We start from the raw sequence: 21405 nt of genomic DNA on the forward strand, positions 1-21405 counted from the left end.
CTCTCTCTCTCTCTCTCTCTCTCTCTCTCTCTCTCTCTCTCTCTCTCTCTGTCTCTCTCTCTCTCCTTCCCCCTTCCTCTGCCCAGTTACCTTCGACCTCCCTCACCTCTAATCCAAGAGCCTCCCTATTTAGGGGCTCTCTCTCACCAAGAGGCAGCTGGATATGGGAGGAGGTGTCTGGGCTCTGCCCCACATGGAGCCAGGTGCCTGATGAATGTGAAGGCAGAGGGGTCTAGGGGAGGCAGGAGAATAGAAGGGGGGGGCAGCAGAATTCTCAGTGCAGAGTCTGAAGAAGTGGCACTGGGTGGGAAACGCCTGATGACACCTAGGCTGCACCATGACAGAGGGAGAGGTGGGGGGAGGCCTGAAGGACAGCAGCGACTGTGCCAGCCATGTGGACGCTGACCCTGCAAGCTGTGTCTGTGGCCCGGGGTCTGGCAGGGTGAACCGGTGGCTGGCTCTTGGCTTCTGGCGGGACAGTGTGTGTATCTGCTTTCAGGACACTTCCTGACACTTGGCCTGGGTTTCGGGGCTCTAGTCTGCTCTTTCTGGGGCCCAGCCCCCATCCCCCTCCTAGGACTTTTCCTGGCTCCAGAGGTCACTGTTGCAGGCAGCTGAGAAGCTGCCAAAGCAAACCAGCCCCCGTGACTTAGTGGAAAGCGGCGGGGGAAGGGCAGGGGGTTGGAGGGGTGCAGAATCTGGGACTCCTGTGGGAGCAAGGGCATGGCTGCCCGCTTCCAAAACTGGACAGGGGGTAAGGAAGTGGCGACGGGCAGGGGGAACTGTAGGGTCCTGGTGGCTAGGGAAGGGTGAGGATGGGTTGCCCATGAGGTGGCAGGACAGCCTAGTCCCTCCATCTGATCCTTCCCTGAGTCCTTCAAAGTCCCCGTCCCAACCTGCCGGGTTGCCCCAAATCTGGCAGTCAGGCCCAGCCGGCTTCCAGGCTTCTAGCTTTCAGCTCACCTGGGCCCCTGGGGCACCGTCTCAGTAGGCAGGTCTTGGGCAGGACCGGCCCCTGGAGTCCGGCCCCATGAGCCAGGTGGCCTGGGCGCTGCCAATCCCCTGGCCCGGCCCCTCTCCACCCCTCTCCGCCCCTAGCCCGCCCCCGGCCGGCCCCCTCCTCCTCAGGTGAGGCCCCGGCCTAGTAGGCAGGCCCCTTACTGCTCTGCTGCTGCTGCTGCTGCTGCTGTCGCTGTTGCTTCTGCTGCTGCCTCAAGCCTCCTCGGCACCCTGCTGCTGGGCCGCCATGCTCCTGCCCATGCCGGGAGACTGACCGCAGCCCGCACCATCTCTCCACCCACCCGCACCATCTCTCCACCTGCCGGCACCATCTCTCCACCTGCCGGCACCCGCTGGACCCCAGGGTAAGGACAGGGTCCTCAGTTTCCGTCCCACGACTTGGGTCCCCTCGCCTTGCACCACCCTTATTTCCACTTCCCAAAAGAAGGTTCCAAGCACTCAAATTGTCAGCTAGGACTGGGAGCTTGGGAACCCCCTTCTCCATACTCCGATTGGGCCCTGGGCTCCAAGGCCCTTCCTTCCTCACTCCTACTGAGGGGTTCTGGCCCCCAGACTTTACTTTTTCTGGAAGTCAGGAACCAAGGCTGATTCCTTGCTTGTCCAAGCCCAAGGATGCAGATACACAGGGTCCTGGTCACTCTGGCCCGAGCATGGGTCTCCCAGCCTGGCATCCTGGTGTTTCCCCAGCCACCGGTCAGACGCTGACCCCATCCTTGAACCTAGCCCGATCTGCGTCTGTGACCACGGCTTGTTCTGGCCGGGACCCAGTCCCTGCCGCCCACCTGGATGGGCGCCTGGGAGCGGGGCACCAGGCTGGACTGGCTCGGCCCGGCCCTGCCTCCGTTCACCTCCCCACAGGTCCTGCCCCGGCCCAGGAGGTCAGCGGGGGAATCATTAACAAGAGGCCGTGACATGGCGGAGAAGGAGGGTGAGTCCCCCTTGCCTGAGCCCCGACTTTGGTTCCACCAGTGTCTGCCCCTTTGTCCTCTTCAGAACACCCCTCTCTGAGACCCCAGGCGGGGGGAACCTTCCCCGCCTCCTGCTGAGGTCTCCTCCATCTGATTAGCTATTAACTTCAATTTTCTGGGGAGCTGTGCCCAACTACCTTCCTGCTATCCCATCTCACCTTCTTGATTTTTGCCTCAGTTTCCCCTCAATGCCCTGTCCTTTGTTGGATGAGACATGGGCATACTCACTGTTCTGACTCAGGACCCAGCCCCTGGGTTTGGACACTTCGGTGGCTTTTCCTTGTGCCGTGGTTACTTGTGTGCTGGGGGGCTAGGGTTAGGGTGCTCTTCCTCTGGCGAACCCTTGGGTCAGGCTCGGATGCAAATAGGAGCCAGAGGCGTGGTGTTGTGGCACTTTCGGCACCCATATGAGGCCCCAGCATGCCTGGTAAACAGGGTCGAAGAAGACATGGCAGACCTCTGCCAACTTGGACCCAAGAACCCGAGACGCCCTTCCGCCTCCCCCCTCAATGCCAGACATATCTTCCACCTCTGGCTGTGTGGGCAAAAGAGCAGAGGGAGAACTTTGGACTTGGCCGGATGGATGGAGAGAGGACAGACCGCAGGTTGACTGGCACCGGCTCCCTCAGTCTCCTGCAGTGGGGCCCCTGGAGGGACCTTGCTCTGGGGACGGCCCTTCCTGGCCACTCCGGGGCCAACTCCCCTTCTTCCTGGAGCCAGTTGGGCTGGGTTGGGTCCAGGAGGAAGCATTTTGCAGCTTTGGGGTTTGTGGGCAGTTTAACCCTTTGGGCCTTGCTTGCCTCCTGATCTATGAGTGCCCCTCTCATGGGGTGGGGTAAGGTTCAGTTTAGGAGGTAGAATTGGTCAGTGTGGATCGTTGGTCTGGGGGCTATTCCTTGAACAGAGCAGACCCCAAACATAGCCCAGAACTCCTTTTACTCCCTGGAGCTTTCTGAAAGGGACCTGGAAGCAGCGGTACCAGCAAGGCAGACAGATACAATACAGGTCTAGATAGCCTAAGCAGAAGGGTGCCCAAATATCTGACCAGGTTCTCAGTGTGCCCTGGAGATTGAAGTTGGAAGCCTTGATGTATGGATGTATGAGTCGCCACTCAGTATCAGGTACAACCCTGACAGGACATGAGGCTGGGACCTCTGGTGCCACCGAGTATGTGTTGCATGGATTTTTTTTTGTTTTGTTTTGTTTCATTCTATTGGGTCACACTGGTGACACTCAGGGGTTACTCCTGGCTATGCGCTCAGAAATCGCTCCTGGCTTGAGGGACCATATGGGATACCAGGGGATCGAACCAAGGTCCATCCTAGGTTAGTACGTGCAAGGCAAACATCCTACCGCTTGCACCATCGCTCCGGCTCCTCATTCTGTGTTTCTAAAGGGTTGTAGGAAAAGGGGCAGATCCGCAGAGGGGCAGTTCGAGTCTGATTTTGGTGAAGGCTAGGCTGTTGCTCTGGCAATGCTGGGTCTATCCACAAGGCAGTGCTAGTGACGGTTTCTTTGGCCAACCTGTGTCTAACCTGTGTCTGGGGTTTGCTTTGCTATTTTCCCAGCTCTGTCAGGCACCTTAATGACCCATATGATTGCTGGGAGATTTGGGGGAAACATTTGTGCAGCCCCTAAATCTTTAAGTTATGTTTCTATTCTAGAGAGACTGAGGACCTTGGACTGTTCTGGGCACACCAGGAGTCACAGAGGGTTCTAGGTAACAAGGAGCGACAGTACAGTGGGTAGGGCATTTGGCTTGCACACAGACAACCTGGGCTGATCTCCGGCACCTTATGTGGTCTCCTGAATCTCGCCAGGAGTGATCCCTGAGCACTGCCAGGCACAGTCAAACTCTTCTCTATTCCAAAATAAGAAGAAATTGGAGTTGATGTTCTACATGCGGAGGCTGGACCAGTCCAGTAGGATGGGGCATTTGCTAAAGAAAAGGGAGACAGGAAAACTCTGAAAGCTGAGGAGACTCCTGCAGACAGTCCTGAGATGGGCCTGCAATTAGTGGAAACTCAGACTAATTTGGGAGCTTGGGTGGCAAATCAAAACTTAAACTTTCTCTTCTCAGAATCCCTTTTACCCAAAAAATGGAACATGGGGGCCCGGAGAGATAGCACAGCGGTGTTTGCCTTGCAAGCAGCCGATCCAGGACCAAAGGTGGCTGGTTTGAATCCTGGTATCCCATATGGTCCCCCGTGCCTGCCAGGAGCTATCTCTGAGCAGACAGCCAGGAGTAACCCCTGAGCACTGCCGGGTGTGACCCAAAAACAAAAACAAACAAACAAAAAAACCCAAACAAACAAAAAAAATGGAACATGGGCAAGTGTGGCCAGAAACCCTCAGCTTCACAACAGGGCTGATTCTGAATTAATGCTGAGACGAGATGACTTCATAAACCTTTTATTATTGCCAAAGTTTTCACAACCCCACATTTAGTTATGTGACTGATCCCTATATGGGGTCAGATCCTAGTGTTAGAAGCTAGAATAGAGGGGCTAGAGAGATAGCATGGAGGTAAGGTGTTTGCCTTGCATGCAGAAGGATGGTTGTTCGAATCCCAGCATCCCATATGGTCCCCCGAGCCTGCCAGGAGTGATTTCTGAGCGTGGAGCTAGGAGTAACCCTTGAGCGCTGCCAGGTGTGACCCAAAAAACAAAAACAAAAAAGAAGAAGCCAGAATAGAGAGCGTCTTCCAGAAGGGAACAGGTAATCCCTGATCTGGGACAAAAGGAGGAGTCCAAGTGGAGAAACTGAGGCTGGGAGCAGGAGGCCTGAGCGGGGAATGGGAGGAGGCATCCAGAGAAGGTGTAAGCAGCCCTGCCTGTGGGGTCCTGTTCTGAGACTTGAAAGGAATCAGGACAGAATTGAGCATGAAAAGTGGGTAATTGCTCTGAGCAAAGGGAGCAGATACCGGAACAGAGATGCCAGTTTGGATCTCTCTCCTAGTCCCAGGGCCCTCCCTGTCTTCACTCTGCTGAATGGTCCTATGGGGCAAGTAGTGAGGAAATTGAAACTTAAAAATGTGGGTAGGGCATTTGCCTCACATGTGGCCAACCCAGGTTCAATCCCCAGAATCTCATATGTTCCCTGCACCCAACCTGCCAGGAGTGATTCCTGAGTACAGAGCCAGGAGTAACCCCTGAGCACCACCAAGTGTGACCTTAAAACAAAACAAAACCAAGGCTGGAACGGTGGCACAAGCGGTAAGGTGTCTATTCTAGGACAGACTGTGGTTTAATCCCATATGGTTCCCCAAGCCAGGAGCGATTTCTGAACACATAGCTAGGAGTAACCCCTGAGCATCACCAGGTGTGGCCTCCCAAAACAAAACAAAAAAACCCATAAAGTGAAGTATCATGTCTAGAATACTACTCTTGGCTCACAGCTCAGAAATCGCTCCTAATAGGTTTAAGGGACCATATGGGATGCCAGGGATTGAACTCAGGTCTATCCTGGGCCTCCTGCATGCAAGGCTAAACCATTATTAAGCATCAAGACCATGGGGCCGGGAGGGTGGCACTAGAGGTAAGGTGACTGCCTTGCAAGTGCTAGCGTAGGACAGACCGTGGTTCAATTCCCCGGCATTCCATATGGTTCCCCCCAAGCCAGGAGCAATTTCTGAGCGCATAGCCTGGAGTAACCCCTGAGCGTCAAACGGGTGTGGCCCAAAAAACAAAAACAAAACAAAACAAAAAATGCATCAAGACCACTACCACCACCCATCCCCACACCTCTTCATCCTCTGGGCTGGGGAGCCAAGACAAAAAGCCTAACTTGAGCCAGTCCCACCCAAGTAGACTTTTGATATGTAGAAAGAACAAGAGGGTAAATAGGGTAAAACCAACAAATACAAAGAAGCCAGGGAAGATCTTTATTTTGGGTAAAACCAGGTTATAAATCAACACTTGATCAGCTCCCCATGTGTGTTTGTGGGGGGCAAGAAGACTCGAGTGGGAGTTTCAAGAGAAACATTCATATTCATATGGTGCTCATATGTTGAACAACACTCTAGAACTGAATCTATTTTGGAGGAAGGCACACTCGGCAAAACTCAGGGCTTATTCCTGGTTCTGCACTCATGGATCACTCCTGGCCGAGTTTAAGGGACCATTTGGGGTGCTGGGGATTGAACCTGGGTCAACTGTGTGCAAAGTAAGTGCCCTACTCACTAAATTGACTCTTAACAAATGACACACACAAAAATCTTTAGTTACAACCCAATAAGCCACTAACAATGATTGTCGAAAGGAAGGGAAATGGGGTCCTGTGGGGCCCTCAGTTCATGGAGGAATCTTCACTTGGGAAGACTGAGTGATAGCAGCGACACAGCCAGTAAATAAGGCTGGTGGCCTTGTGGGGCAAAGTTGGGAGTGCAGAGCCTGAGACTATGTCCTCACAAGAACTTGTGGGGAGGATACCCCACCCTGAATGGCCAGAGTAAGGCCACTTCCTGTCTGCCTCAAACACTAGATTTAGGGTTGCCTGAAGCAAAAGGCCACAGAGGTAGCCCCTTAGTCTGAGTGTCCCCTGCAGACGAGGTTGGGAACCAAGTGGTGGGGCTACCCACACCTCATGGTGGGGAGGCAGACCTCTCACTGGAACCAGTGTTGACACCCTGGGACCCAACCTAGGATGAGGCTCTGTGGTTCCCTGCACTGCCAAGTACCCCCACATGAATGGGAGAGCTAGGCAGAGGCTCTGGGCCCAGCAGATGCCAAGGGCAGTTGGGCAAACACCAGGACCAGCTCAAGGCTCTCATTAGCTTTCTGCTTTGTACCTCACAACCCCTTGCAAGGGGGCACCACTCCTCCCAAGGACCCCTGATCCCCCAGTCTCCCTCCCCACCCACCCCCGCAAGCCAGCCCCACCAGAGATGTCTCAATTTCAGGCCTTCACCAGTGCCCTGCTCCATACCCACAGAGTTCTTGGAGTCCTTGCAGGTCTGCTGCAGCCTTGGGTCTCAGCTCTTAGCTCAAGAGCTGCCTTCGAGGCTTGCAGGCCCCCCACACCCCTGTAGTGTTTTCTTCAGAGACTTGTACAGTGTCTGGAAATGATCTAGGTCATGTCTCCTTGGCCCTCCCCCTTACATTCACTCATGCATGCATACACACATATACACATCATTAACGCACACAACATAACACAAACACACAAGAGCGAAAGCTCCCCAGACCAGAATTGCATCTGCCTGCTTTGGAGCTGAGCCCCCAGATCTTAGCATAGTCTCCAATGCTCTGTACGGACAGATGAAGTTCCACTTCACCTGTGAGAGATGAGAGGGATTTGACTTGGTGTGCCAGAGCTATGGGGTTGGAACAGAGTCCAGAGCCGCTGACCCCAAACCTGCCATTTGCCCCAGCAAAAGAGAGACAGTGTAGCCCAGTGGTTACCCCCAAGACTCAGTCCCAAGACTGCAGGGATGAGGGGACAGGGAGAAGAGATGAGTCCCCACAAAGCAGTGCTCAGCCTCCTATCAGCTTGGCTGAAACTATTATTTTGTTGTTGTTGTTTGAGGGGGAGTGTTGAGGGCACAACTGGCAGTGCTCAGGCGTTACTCCTGGCTCTGCAATCAGGAATTATTCTTGATGATGTTCAGGGGGCCCTGTAGGATGCTGGGGATTGAACCCAGGTTGGCTGGGTGCAAGGTAAACACCCTCCCCTCTGTACCATAGGACAGGCCTCCAGGCTTCCAAATTAGGTTTTTCATCCTCTAGAGGCCAACTTGATCTTGGAACTGGGGCCTGTGGGAGAGGTCTAATTTGGGGTGGGGGCGCCTGAGAACAGAGGGTCTGAAAGAATAAAGGGAAGAGAAGAGGCAGCTTGGAAATGCCCAGCAGTGGAAAGAGCTGTCAGAAGATGCAAAGGTCAAGGACCAAGGCCCCTCCCTACAAGACTCCAGGATGCTGTAGTAAAGTTGGCAGGAGTGAGAGGTCTGAGAGAAAAAGGGGTTTCCCAGAAGAGGGTGAGATTCAGGGTACTTGAGAGATAAGGTTCCCTAAGAGTGAGAAGTGGAGCTCTGAGTCTGACTGGCAATTGGCCTGGCCTCACCCCTTCCCAGCTGCAGCCCTCAGGGCTCAGGACACCTGCTGTCCACACCGCAGGGGGCCATGGCAGGAACCAGGAACCAGCAGCTCCTTACCCCTGCATCCCCTTAGCCCAGGGAGCAGGGCCCAGCTGGCCCAGTGCCCAGGAGGAAGGCTGGAGTCCAGCCCAGCCCGGCTGTGCCCCAGCATGGTGTCTGTTGCAGGTGGCCAGAACACCCCTTGCTGCTCCGGACCCAAGCTGGCAGCCTTTGCTGTGGGGACCCTGATGCTCCTGACAGGCATTGGGGCCGCGGCGTGGGCCATTGGTGAGCGAGGCCCCTGCGTACCCCTGCCCGCCCCTTGTACCCCTCCCTGAGGCCTACCCTTACCTCTACCTTTTCTGCAGTGACCGTGCTCCTCAAGACGGACCAGGAGCTGCTCTACCCAGGTAAGTGTCAAGGCTGGCACACCTGAGGGGGTGTGGGAGTGAGCCTGAAGTTGGGGTCCCAGGAGGCTGTGCTGTGAGCTGAAAGAGATGTGGGGGCTGTGCCCACTTAGCATGTCTTTCATGCCATAGCTGAAGGTGATCCATGAACCCCAAAACCACCATTTCTAAGTATTGTTACAGCAGTGCGGCCTAATCAGACCAGAAGGACCAGCCAAGCACTCTGAGGCCTTGGAGACAGGCAGGAATGTTTCATACTTGAGGGCTCAGTACCCACAAATTTGAGAGTTGAGTACATGCGAATCAGGGCATGGTACACCTTCATTTGTGTGTGTGTGTGTGTGTGTGTGTGTGTGTGTGTGTGTGTGTGTGCCCAGGATTAAACACAGGTGCCCAGTGCTGGGGGCAAGGAGCAAAGGACTGGACAAGCTGACAGCCCTGACAGTCAAGGGGGCTGGCAGTCATCTAGGTCTTTCATCGGGGAGTCTTGATGCATGTACAAAACAGTAAGTAGGTCAGAGACGGAGTAATCGGGAAGTGTGATCAGTGCCAGAGCAGCACACTGAGGAGCCAGATGGGGGAGCTGCAGGAAAGAGGGTGCCATGGTCTCCTTTTGGAGAAGCACTGTGAACCTTCACAAGAGGAGAGAGATTAGATTCAGAAGCATCCTAAGTTCTTTTCATTAAAATAAAAAATTAGGGTTTGTTATTGTTTTATAGATGGGGAAACTGAGGCTCAGAACAATGCTCATGGTTTGCGCCAGTTTATAGAGGCCCCAGTTACCTCCAAACTGTATCTTGGGGGGGGGGGCTAAAGTGATAATAGAGCAGGTAAGGAGAGCACTTGCTTTGCACCTGATTGAGCTGGGTTCGATCCCCAGCATCTCATATGGTCCTTGAGCATTGCCAGGAATAACCCCTGAGCTCAGAACCTAGCGTAACCCCTGAGCACCATTAGGTATGTCTCAAAAAGCAAACCAAAATCAAAACACTGTGTCTTGAGGAGGCTGGAGCAATAGTACAAGCAGATAGGGGTTGACTTGGTTCGATCCCATATGATCCCATATGAGCAATACCAGAAGTGATCCCAAATTGTAGAGCCAGGAATCAGCCTGAGCACCACAGGATGGCTGTGGCTCAAAAATAACAAATAAAACTCTGTCCTGGAGATACAGTACAGGGGTTAGGGTGCTGGATTCCCCAGCAGCGTTTCCTGATTACACAGAAAGGGATTACAACTTGGAGCATAAAGCTGCTTGGTGCAACCCAACATTTCTCCTCTAAAAACAAAACAAAACGAAAAACAAACCCCAAACCGTGTCTTCCTGGGTTTCCCAACCCATTGTACAGATGTGGAAAGTGAGGACCAGAGAGGGTGCTCAGTGGGGGCAGTGAGGGGTCCAGACCACTCTCAGAATTACTTGGGAGAGAAGCATCTGCAGATAGGCAGAAAGCCTAGCCTGGAGACCGGGCAGGGAAGCAGTTCAGAATGAATGCTTGGCTCTGTCCCCGGGCCACCTCCTGGGGCTTCCTAGTGGCCCTAGTGGCCCAGGTACAGAAGAAAGGGCGAGTTGAGTAACTGTATCCTCTGAGCTGCTGCTTATTCTGGAAAGGACTTGGCTGCCTTAAGAAATTCAGGTGCTTGGGGTTGGGAGAGATGGCTTAGAGGGATGGGATTCTTACTTTTTGGGGAACTCGGGGTTCAGTGGAATCATCTCCAGCACCAAACATTTTCAGATTATTCTTTGTAGCTATCAATAAGATCCTTTCTTTAGTTTTTGTTTGTTTGTTTGTTTGTTTGTTTGGGAGCCACATCTGTTACTCCTAGTGCTTGGAGGACTATCTGGGATGCCAGGCATTAGCCACATGCAAGTCAAGCATCCTGCCTGCTGTACTATTGCTCCAGCCCCACTAAAATCCTTTCTTTCTGGAAAACAAGTACAGAAAGAGCTCATGACTTGCCCCCAGCCCCAGAGCTAGTCAGCAGCAGGCCTGGGGTCTAAACCCAGGTAACCTGGCTCCAACCCTTGGCTGGATCTAGGACCCCCCTTTATCTCAGGGAGTAGCCAAGCGAATTGCTGGGTGTCTGTGGCATATGAGACCCCTGGCTACAGAAGTGCAAAGGGAGGCCCTAATAACAAACTGACTTGCCAGACAGGGCAAATACTGGGTCACCCCAGCCAGAGCCCCTCTATGCCTTGGGCTGAAGACCCCAGGCTTCAGCTCTGAAAACTCCAGGTGGTAGTTTGGTTCCATCTTTACAACTCTCACACTGGTACTTTCTAGGCTCCAGCCTGCAGAACACACTCAAGGGTCCTTCTTTGCTCACCCATCATTCCCACCTCATGTTTTCCAGCAGGTTCTCTGTTCTGAGCTGGGGTTCTGGAATGTCTTGCTTGCTCACTTGGGGTGCCAAAAGGAGGTGAGAGGGCCCTTTGCCAATTCAGCAACAATTGACTTTTGTCCTCTTGCTTCAGGCCCTGGCTTTGCTGACAAGACCTTCCTGTACCCCAGACTCCCTGCTCCCCACCCAGCCCTCTCCTCTCTCTCCTCTGTGGTCCTGATAGTTAATTCTAGACTCCTAGGGAGTTCCCTGAGGGCAAACACTTCCCTTTACAGGTTACTGCCAGGCTTATAGTAGATGCTCAGGAAATATTTGTCAAGTGCTTGAGCAGGAAAACAAAAAGCCAAAATGAAATAACAGATTGAGAGTCCCCCTCCCACTGGAAACAAACTCCCCCACAATTCAGATCCGGAGTGAGTCAACACCGCCCTGCCCTGTAAAAATACTTGGGTTTAAAAAAAATAATACGGGGGGCCAGAGAGATAGCACAGCGGGCATTTGCCTTGGAAGCAGCCGATCCAGGACCTAAGGTGGTTGGTTCGAATCCCGGCGTCCCATATGGTCCCCCGTGCCTGCCAGGAGCTATTTCTGAGCAGATAGCCAGGAGTAACCCCTGAGCACAGCCAGATGTGCCCCCCCCCCAAAAAAAACCCAAAAAAACAAAAAAAAATAATAATACGGGGCTGAAGAAATAGCATGGAGGTAAGGCGTTTGCCTTTCATGCAGAAGGACGGTGGTTCGAATCCCGGTGTCCCACATGGTCCCCTGTGCCTACCAGGGGCGATTTCTGAGCATAGAGCCAGGAGTAACCCCTGAGTGCTGCCGGGTGTGACCCTCACCACCAAAAAAAAAAAAAAAAATACTAGAGCCCTGAGCTGTAGTGCGGTGGTAGGGCCTTTGACTTGTATGCAGCCAGGCCAGGATGATGTTGATTCTCAACATCCCATATGATCTGCTGAGCCTTCCAGGAGTGATTTCTGAGCACAGAGCCAGGAGTAACCCCTGAGCATAGCTGAGTGTGGCCAAAAAACAAACAATACTAGGGAAGGTACAGGAGTGATAGTATAGCTGGTAGAACACTTGTCTTGGATGCATCCAACCCAGGTTTGATCCCTTGAACCCCAAATGGTTCCCCAAACCTGCTAGAAGTGATCTCTGAGCACAGAGCCAGGAGTAACCTCTGAGCACCACTAGGTGTAGCATCCCCTCACCCCCCAAATATACTGATGGGACTGGAGAGATAGCACAGTGGATAAGGCACTTGCCTTGCATGCAGCTGACTTGGGCTCAATCCCCCAAGGTCCTCCAAGAATGATCATTGAGTACAGACAGTACAGACTCGAGTAAGCCCTGAGCACAGCTGGGTGTGTCCCCCAAATTAAAATATAACAAAAAACAAACCAAATCAATATTTGGTTTCAAGGTAGTTCAAGGATAAGGTTGCATGCCTGTGCATAACAGCATGGTTTGTTTCCTAGCATCTCACGTCCACTCAGCATTTCTAGATGTAGTTCTGAGGGTCCCCCAACACTGCAAGCAGGCAGAAGCAGCTGTCTCTTCAGGCCCTGCCACTGAGCTGCAAGCCTGATTGGTTAAGAGTATCCCTGGGCGTGGCCCCGCACCCAATGGGCGTTACTTTGTGGATTGTGGGGTGGGGAGGCTCCCCCCACCCGAAGAGGAAAATAAAACAATTCATGTATTATAAAACAAAAAACGTTATCTCTACTTCAGTTTTTTAGGAGCTTACACTTCTAAATATATCTGACAGTCTGGTAAGCAAAGCCGGTGACCCAGAACAGACATTTTGCATTGCTTAAAATAAGACCAAGATGAAAAAAGTTTTAAAGTGCGAAAGAGTGGCACAGACTGGCTTTAAAAATAACCAGAGCATCCCTGCTGAACCTCCTCCGAAAACCCAGAGAGGGCTTATTTCTCTGGAAACCTCAGCTTTCTGGAATCACAATTGGGATCACTTAGGAGCCATTTCTTTGTTGTTGTTGTTGTTGTTGTTGTTGTTGTTGTTTTGGGGCCACACCTGGTGGCACTCAGGGGTTACTCCTGTACTCAGAAATTACTCCTGACAGTGCTTCGGGAACCATATAGGATGCTGGGGATCAAACCTGGGTCAGCGGAGTGCAAAGCAAACGCCCTACCTACTGTACTATTGCTCCAGACCCAAAAGCCATTTCTTTTTTTTTTCTTTTTTTGGTTTTTGTTTTTGTTTTTGGGTCACACCTGGCAGCGTTCAGGGGTTATTCCTGGCTCTACGCTGAGAAATCACTCCGGCAGGCTCAGGGGACCATATGGGATGCCAGGATTCGAACCACCCTCCTTCTGTATGCAAGGCATACACCCTACCTCCACACTATCTCTCTGGCCCCAAAGAAGCGATTTCTGAATCTGATTCATCCCTCATGCCAGCTGGTGACTGAAACCCCCAGGGCTTGACCAAGGACCTGATGGCTGGGAGTGGAGGGAAAAGGAGATTCACCCAGAGATGGTGCCTGGGTCCCTGCCTCACCACAAGCAGAAACTGATTCAGCCCCCACTCTCACTCCTGGTGTTGGGGTGAGGGAGACATAGAAGGAGCAGGGAGCTTGCAGGTGGAGAGGCTGCTCTAAGGTCTCCTCCCTGAGACTCAGTTTCCCTATTAGTCAAGATCTCCTTTCTTTCCCCTCTGCCCCCCTTTCCTCTTCCCTACCTGAAGCCTTCAGCTTCCACAGCTGGGAGATGGGCTTATTTTTGTGACCTGGGTGGGGAGTAGAATAGGGAGACCCCCCCAACACACACACACACCTCGTAGTCTCCAGTTCAGCTCTGGCTGCTGTCTCAGCAGACTCCTCCCTCAGGAAGAGGAATTTACACTGGGATATGTTTCTAGAAAGATCTGTCAGAATGAACTCCAGCTGTGCCAGAGGCTCATGGGAATAGTATTAAGAGGGCCACAGGACTTCTCTTGGACTTGCCCCCCACCCTCCTCTGGGCCACACAGATCTTAGTGTCCCTCCTACTCACAGCCAGACCCCACTCAGAACCCACCCCTCCGCACCCCCATTTCCGGCCTGTCCCCACACCTTCCACACCTTCAGGACCCCCATATCTAGCCTGCCTCTACCCTCTTGACCACCCAAATATCTTTTATCCCTTCCGGCCTGCACCCTTACTCCTAGAACTGGCAGGCCTCCCCACATCCCTGCTCCTGGCCTCTTCCACATTCTGCTCCATCTATGCAGTGGAGAACGTGTGAAACCCTGAGTCAGACCAGCAACAGCTCTGAGGCCTCCTAGTGAAGGGCCCCCCTCTCCTCTCACCTTTCCAGCATGTTCTCATCCTCTGAGAAGTTCCCTGCACACACACACACACACACACACACACACACACACACACACACACACACACACACACACACTCTGCCAGTATCCCATCTCCCTGCATGACACCCCTGTTCTGCTTTCCTCTATCTGCTCCTTGGACCCTGGAGCTCCACAGGGAGGTTTTGTCAGGGTCGTTTCTGTTGGGCTATGCCTGGTGCCCACAAGATGTGAGACAGCCCTGAACACAGGTGCCCCACTGGGCTGCAGCTGTGAACAGTCTCCTCTGCCCAGGTGTCAGCAGCACCAGCATAGCCTGGAGTTTTAGCTCTTGTTTTGTTTTAAAACTCCTGGCTTACTCCTGTCTCCATGCTCAGACATCACTCCTGGCAGCGCTCTGGTGGCTATATAGGATGCCAGGGATCGATCCTGACTTGGCCCTGTGGACCCCTACTTCTTGAGTCATTTATAATAAAGAGGTTTGCTAGATAAGATAAAGGTCTTAGTGCCGTCATTGCTGCCCCTGCTGTCCCACTGACGCATCTGATATGAGGAAGGGACAGTCAAACCAGGATCGTATCCGTCATCTGTGTCCTGATATGGGTATGTTTAGTTGTTTGTTGAATGAGTGAATGAATGAATGAATGAATGAATGAATACCACATCCTCTGCAGGGAGAATTTCATGCATTTTAGTTTGTTTGGCTTTTGGGTCACATCCAGTGGCACTCAGGAGTTACTCCTGGCTCTATGCTCAGAAATTGCTCCTGGGAGGCTAGAGCAATAGCACAGTGGTAGTGCGTTTGCTTTGCATGCAGCTTAACCCAGGATGGACCTGAGTTTGATCCCCAGCATCCCATATGGTCCCTCAAGCCAGGAGCGATTTCTGAGCACATAGCCAGGAGTAACTCCTGAGAGCTGCCAGATGTAGCCTAAAAAACAAACAGACAAAAAATCGCTCCTGGCAAGCTCAAGGGACCATATGGGATGCCAGGAATCAAACCCAGGTCTATCTCAGGTCAGCCATGTGCAAGGCAAATGCCCTACCCCTACTGCTGTATTATTGCTTCAGGTCCGCATTTTGGTATTTTTTTTTCTTTTTCTTTTTGGATTTGGGGCCACACCTGGCAACGGTCAGGGGTTACTCCTAACTCTACACTCAGAAATAGCTCCCGGCAGGCTCCGGGAACCATATGGGATACCAGGAATTGAACCCAGGTCCATCCCGGGTCGTTTATATGCAAGGCCTTATCATTGTGCTATCTCTCCAGCCCAACTGCATTTTGGTATTAAGGCTTGGATGAGACCTGCAGCAGAGCTAACTAGATAGCAAGTCTTACCTTCACTAAACAAAAACAAAAACTACAACATGTATTAAAGTATGTCAGAGACCTCATGTCAAGGGTCTTCAGACTGCAGGGAGGAAAAATAATAAGAAACTAATTAAACCAAATGGGATGAGATTAGCTCCCTGAATTTGGGAGCAGACAAAAAGCTTATTCAGGGTGGAGGTGATGCCTTCATCTTTCTTGTAAAGTCCTGGGTACCATCTCCCATGCCATCAGTTTCCCAGTATGGCCCAGACACTCCCCACTCCAAGTCAAACAATACCCCCCATGCACACCCAATTTTCTGGCAAACAAGTGGCCAAGGGTGGGTAGGATCCAGAGAGGGCAAATCTCTGCAGGTCCACTGAGACTTTGTCCTTAGCCCCTATGCCCAAGTCTAGTCCCAGTATCGTGGGCACCAGCTCGGGACAGGAGTCGTGGGCTAGCCAGGCTCCAGATGGGGCATGTGTCCAGGCTGTGGTGACCTTTTATTTATTTATTTATTTATTTATTCATTCATTCATTCATTCATTCATTCATTCATTTTTGGTTTTTGGACCACACCCAGCTGAGCTCAGGGGTTACTCCTGGCTCTATGCTCAGAAATCGCTCCTGGCAGGCTCGGGGGATGATAATGGGATGCCAGGATTTGAACCATTGTCCTTGTGCATGCAAGGCAAACACCCTACCTCCATGCTATCTCTCCCGCCTCATGGCTGTGGGGATCTTTAACCCTTCCTCCTGCAGTGCAGCTCAACCCCGTAGATGGCCGGCTCACAGTGTTTGACAGCACTGAGGGGACCTGGAGGCTTCTGTGCTCTTCGCGCTCCAACAACAGAGTGGCGGGACTCAGCTGCGAGGAGATGGGCTTCCTCAGGTACTGGGGACCCCCGAGGGCTCTGTGTGGGTGGTCAGACTGGGAAGAGCAGGCCTGATCCCTGCCCCGCAGGGCGCTGGACCATTCGGAGCTGGACGTGCGGACTGCGGGTGCCAATAGCACGTCGGGCTTCTTCTGCGTGGACGAGGGCCAGCTGCCCCACGCCCAGAGACTGCTCGAGGTCATCTCCGTGTGGTGAGGAGGGCGGTGGGCAGGGGGTGCCGGTCCGCCTGTGCCCGCCCCCAGCTGTCTCTCATCCCACTGCCCATTTCCCTAACAGTGACTGCCCCAGGGGACGCTTCCTGGCTGCCGTGTGCCAAGGTGAGGCCCCAAAAGTCAGGCCCTCTCCCTTGGGTCACCCCAGGCTGGATGAAGATCTCAGAGCCCCCCCCCTCCAAAGATGTGGCTATGTCCTGAGTTATCTCAGCCCAGTCTGTTCCCTGTGTTTTATCCCTACCACGTCTCCTCATGTCCCTTGAATGGGCTGTGTCTCCTCTGACTCCCTTGGAATCTGGGATGGGGTCAGGAACCCCAAGGGCACTCTTTGCTCCCTCCAGCCCCCTCAGCTCAGGGTTCTACCTCTCCCCTGCCCCTCACTGCCCTCCTGGCTCCCCAGACTGCGGACGTCGGAAGCTGCCGGTGGACCGGATCGTGGGGGGCCGGGACACCAGTCTAGGCCGCTGGCCCTGGCAAGTCAGTCTCCGCTACGATGGCTCCCACATGTGCGGGGGCTCCCTGCTCTCGGGGGACTGGGTGCTGACGGCGGCCCACTGCTTCCCTGAGTAAGTGACCTGGCCTGGCCCAGTGGGGGTGAGGAGGGTAGGGCTGAGCTGTGTCGGCAGACGCCCCTTCTATTTCCTGGCAGGAGAAACCGGGTGCTGTCCCGCTGGCGAGTGTTTGCGGGTGCCGTGGCCCAGGCGTCACCTCAGGGCTTGCAGCTGGGGGTGCAGGCTGTCATCTATCACGGGGGCTACCTTCCCTTCCGGGACCCCAACAGTGAGGAGAACAGCAATGACATCGCCCTGGTGCACCTTTCCAGGACTCTGCCCCTCACAGGTAGCTCTCACAGAGATCCCTCACAGAGACCAACCTACTCTGGTGCAAGAGAACAAGCTGCAGTCTGGGAGGGGTGCACCTGGGAGAGGGGTGCAGGGTCTGGGAGATGAGGGACCCTGAGTGGGTTTCATTAGAGGGAGAGTGGAGTCTGGGGGGATCTGGAACCATGTAGGAGCTGGCCCAGAAGAAGCACTGTGGAGCCAGGGCCCATGCCCAGACCAGCAGGCTCACATGGCTTTGTACTCTTGGCAGCCATGACATAGCTCTTGCCACGTCTTTCCTGGAGCCTGGTTGGGAGCTCAGCTCTGGGAGCACTGCTCAGCTGGTCTGTGACTGCAGTGTATAACCATAGAACACATTCCCTCACCTTTCCCTGAGACCCCTTTTGTGAAGGCCTCCTTTGCCCCTCAGTGCTTGGGGGTTCTGCAGGAAGCCCCAGGTCAGCAGTTATGGGTTGGGCCTTGCCTCAGGCTGAGGACATGGCCAGATTCCTGCTCACTTGATGGGCCCACCTGTGTGTTAGCCAGAGGATTTCCATGGGGTATCAGGTGGCTCAGAGAGGGGCCTCCTCCCCCTCTTCCTCTTCTCCTTTCCCCTCTCCCTCTTCCCCTCCTCTTCTTTCTCTCCCCCTCCTCCTTTTTATCCTTTTCTTCTTACCCACTTCTTTTCCTCCCCCCTTTTCCCCTTTTCCTCCCTTCTTCCTTCCCTTCTTCCTCTTCCCCCTCCTTCCTTTCCTCCTCTTTCTTTTTATTTTAATTTATTTTTTATAGCTTAGGTCACATGTTTACAATAATGTTAATGTGGGTCAGAGAGATAGCACAGCGGTAAGGCGTTTGCATTGTATGCGGCCAACACAGAACAAACCCTGGTTCAAATCCCGGCATCCTATATGGTCCCCCTAGCCTGCCAGGAGTGACTTCTGAGCACAGATCCAGGAGTAACCCCTGAGCACCGCTGGGTATGACCCCAAAAACAAAAACAAACAAACAAATGAAAACCAATAGTGTTAATGTTTTTGGTTTTTAAAATGAATTCATTCATTTTATGTATTTATTTATTTTTAGTTAAAGGGCCACACCCATCCACATTCAGGGATTTCTCCAGACTTTGCACTCAGGAATCATTGGGGGAGGGGGTGCTTGGGGGACCATATGGGATGCTGAACTCAAACTCAGGTGGGCCCTGTGCAAAGCAAACACCCCCCCCCACTGTGCAATCGCTCTAGCACCCTCCTCTTCCTCTTCCCCCTACTCCCTTTCCTCCTTTTTTTCTCTTCCCTTTCCTTCTCTTCCCCTTGCTCCTTTCATTTTCCTCCTTCTCCTTTCCATAATCCCTCTTAGACCTGTAAGACCTGTGTCCCATTCCCTCTCCACATTCCTGGCCAGATGTGCCCCTTTCTCCCTATTATCTACAAAGGCACCCTCTGGGGGGTGGGTGGGGAGGCACCCTATAAGTTCAGGGTTAGGAATTGAGAACTGGACAAATTTGGGTTCAGAGTCTGCCCCTACCCGACTCTCTCAGACTGTCACACCAATGGCTTGTCACCCTATTATGAACGTGCAGGGTATGCTGCTAGGGTCTGCTCAGTGGGTGTGTGACTGTGGCAGAGAAGAGCAGGGCCAGGGTTATATGGCAGGCACCACCCTCTGGACCCTGTGCTGTCATTCACAGAATACATCCAACCCGTGTGCCTTCCCGCTGCCGGCCAGGCCTTGGTGGACGGCAAGGTCTGTACTGTGACAGGCTGGGGGAACACACAGTACTATGGTGAGTCCTGTCTGTGTCCTCCACTGGGCAGGGGAGACTGGGAGGGGAGTGTCCATGCACCCCAGTGCCAGCCCGCTCTCCCCAAACACTCCCAGGCCAACAGGCTGGGGTGCTCCAGGAGGCACGTGTCCCCATCATTAGCAACGATGTCTGCAACAGCCCCGACTTCTACGGGAATCAAATTAAGCCCAAGATGTTCTGTGCTGGCTACGCAGAGGGTGGCATCGACGCCTGCCAGGTGAGGAAGTGGGGACTACCAAGGGGAGGCCGGGTGCCCCATTTCGGGGCCAGAGAAGCCTCCAGACAGTCTGTGCTCCCACCTAGGGTGACAGCGGGGGCCCCTTTGTGTGTGAGGACAGCATCTCTCGGGCACCACGCTGGCGGCTTTGTGGCATCGTGAGCTGGGGCACAGGCTGTGCCCTGGCCCAGAAACCGGGTGTCTACACCAAAGTCAGTGACTTCCGGGAGTGGATCTTCCAGGCCATAAAGGTGTGAAAGTGAGGTGCAGACGGGTGGGCTGGAGAGTCAGCACTGCTCTGGGAGGGGGCAGGGCCCCCCATCCCTGGGATCTCTGCTCTAGTACAGAAGAGATTCTGCTCTCTGAGGAGTATTGCAAAGGGCTAAGAGGGACAGAAGGCGAGTGGGGGATTTTGGGGAAGCCCCTCAGACCTCAGAAGCCCCCAGTTCTCTTTCCCCAGACTCACTCCGAAGCCAGTGGCATCGTAACACAGCTCTGACCTGTGGTGTCTCCTTGCTGCATGTATTTCCGGGGCCAGCTCGACCAAAGTGCCTCACCCCACAAGGTGCGGACCACTTAGTGCCTGGGATGGAACATTTTCCTTCTTGGGTCCAGTCCATGAGCACAAGGACACCCTCCTTTCCTCCAGGAGCCTCTCTTCCACAGTGGCGGGCACACTGGGCCCTGGGACCACCCAAGCGTCACCCTCCTGACCCCTATCTCTATGTAAATATTGTTCTGCCATCTTGGAGCCTCCCCTGGGTGCCCCTGATGACAGGATGTTCTTTAAATAATAAAGGTGGTTTTGATTAGCGTGGCCTCGGAGCGGGTGAACATAAGCAGCTGTTAGACCATGGGTGGGGTTATAGGACTGAGAAGAGTTTAAAATCAGGCAGGGTGCATAGTCAACCAATTTCCAACAGCTCAAAGAGAAAAGACTTTATTGGTTGACTTGTAAGGGTTTCAGGTCTTGTTGGATCCAGCTGCTCAAATCATTTTCATCAGGCTTGAGTTTCATTCCACTGTCAGATATGCTTTCTTCTCTGTCAGCTTCTCTAGACAGACACAGATCTGCTCACCCCACTCCCAACACTCTGCTTCTGTACCATGTTTCCTGTGCAATATAGCAACCCCAGCAGAAAGAAAACACAACAGTGGAAAAACAAGAGCATGGAAATATTTGGGCCATGTGCTCTTCCTGCATTAAGTCATCATATATAACTCAAAGGACTTGTGCTCAGGGTCTTTAGACTGTAGTTCAATTCCCAAATTCACATGTGCCCCAATCACTGTGCCAAGAGCAGTGAGTATGGCTGGGTGTGACCCTAAAACAAAACCAACAAAAAGACTTCAAAAGCCAGTAACTCGTGGTGCAACCCATGGTAGAAGGGGGATTTGATCAGGAATTACAGGACTTTGAATTTGGGAGACTTGCCAAAGGGAAAAGGGATGTTGCTTTCGAAAAATAATGGGACTCCGTGGTCAGTGATTCAAAACAAAAACACACTTTGGGAAAACACAGGAAGCAGGAAGCAGGGCCCTGTGGATGGAGGCACGGCTCCATTCTCTTTCAGCATCAGAGCTGTGGTGGGACCCTTATTTCCCTGCACGCACCCACTTCCTGAATGATCTGCAGTAGTGCAAATCAGTGACCACCAGGGGGCGCTGTTACCCTTAAATAGAAATTAAACTTATTTCCTGACCACACTTGTCCACCTGTTGCTGAAAACCCGTTGCTCTGCTGGGAGAATTACTGGGAGGTCTATTTCCCAAGACTTAACATGATAAAAAAGTATAATATGTCTTCCACAAGCCACAAGAAATTTCCCCAGACAAAATTAGACATGGGAATAACACAAAGCCACTGAATAACATTCAGACTCCCTTTCGCTTTGAAAAATAGCCAAATCTCACTCCCAGGACACCAAGTCCTTGCAAGGTTAGGGGCTGTCCCTTATTGCTTTATCCACAGAAACTTCCAAACCACTTCTGCCTGTGGCTGTGTCATCCTGTCCATA

General features: G+C 53.0%; 1 protein-coding gene across 1 annotated transcript; it reads left to right on the plus strand.

The window, feature by feature from the left end:
• Positions 1-1183: 1183 nt before the first annotated feature.
• Positions 1184-20199, plus strand: HPN (hepsin). Its single transcript, XM_049786700.1, has 13 exons — positions 1184-1364; positions 1879-1948; positions 8248-8349; positions 8430-8471; positions 16197-16326; positions 16399-16521; positions 16607-16647; positions 16943-17108; positions 17192-17382; positions 19054-19149; positions 19245-19387; positions 19474-19638; positions 19848-20199. The coding sequence occupies exons 2-13, from the start codon at positions 1933-1935 to the stop codon at positions 19884-19886; spliced, it is 1254 nt and encodes a 417-aa protein (XP_049642657.1). The 5' UTR covers positions 1184-1364; positions 1879-1932; the 3' UTR covers positions 19887-20199.
• Positions 20200-21405: the final 1206 nt, after the last annotated feature.

This window comes from Suncus etruscus, chromosome 14, assembly GCF_024139225.1.
Source record: "Suncus etruscus isolate mSunEtr1 chromosome 14, mSunEtr1.pri.cur, whole genome shotgun sequence".
Lineage (NCBI taxonomy): Eukaryota > Metazoa > Chordata > Mammalia > Eulipotyphla > Soricidae > Suncus > Suncus etruscus.

Coding starts and splice junctions, on each gene's coding strand:
- HPN (XM_049786700.1), top strand. Junction 8,350..8,429: donor GGCCGCGGCGTGGGCCATTG/GTGAGCGAGGCC, acceptor CCTTTTCTGCAG/TGACCGTGCTCCTCAAGACG. Junction 19,150..19,244: donor GGGGAACACACAGTACTATG/GTGAGTCCTGTC, acceptor AAACACTCCCAG/GCCAACAGGCTGGGGTGCTC.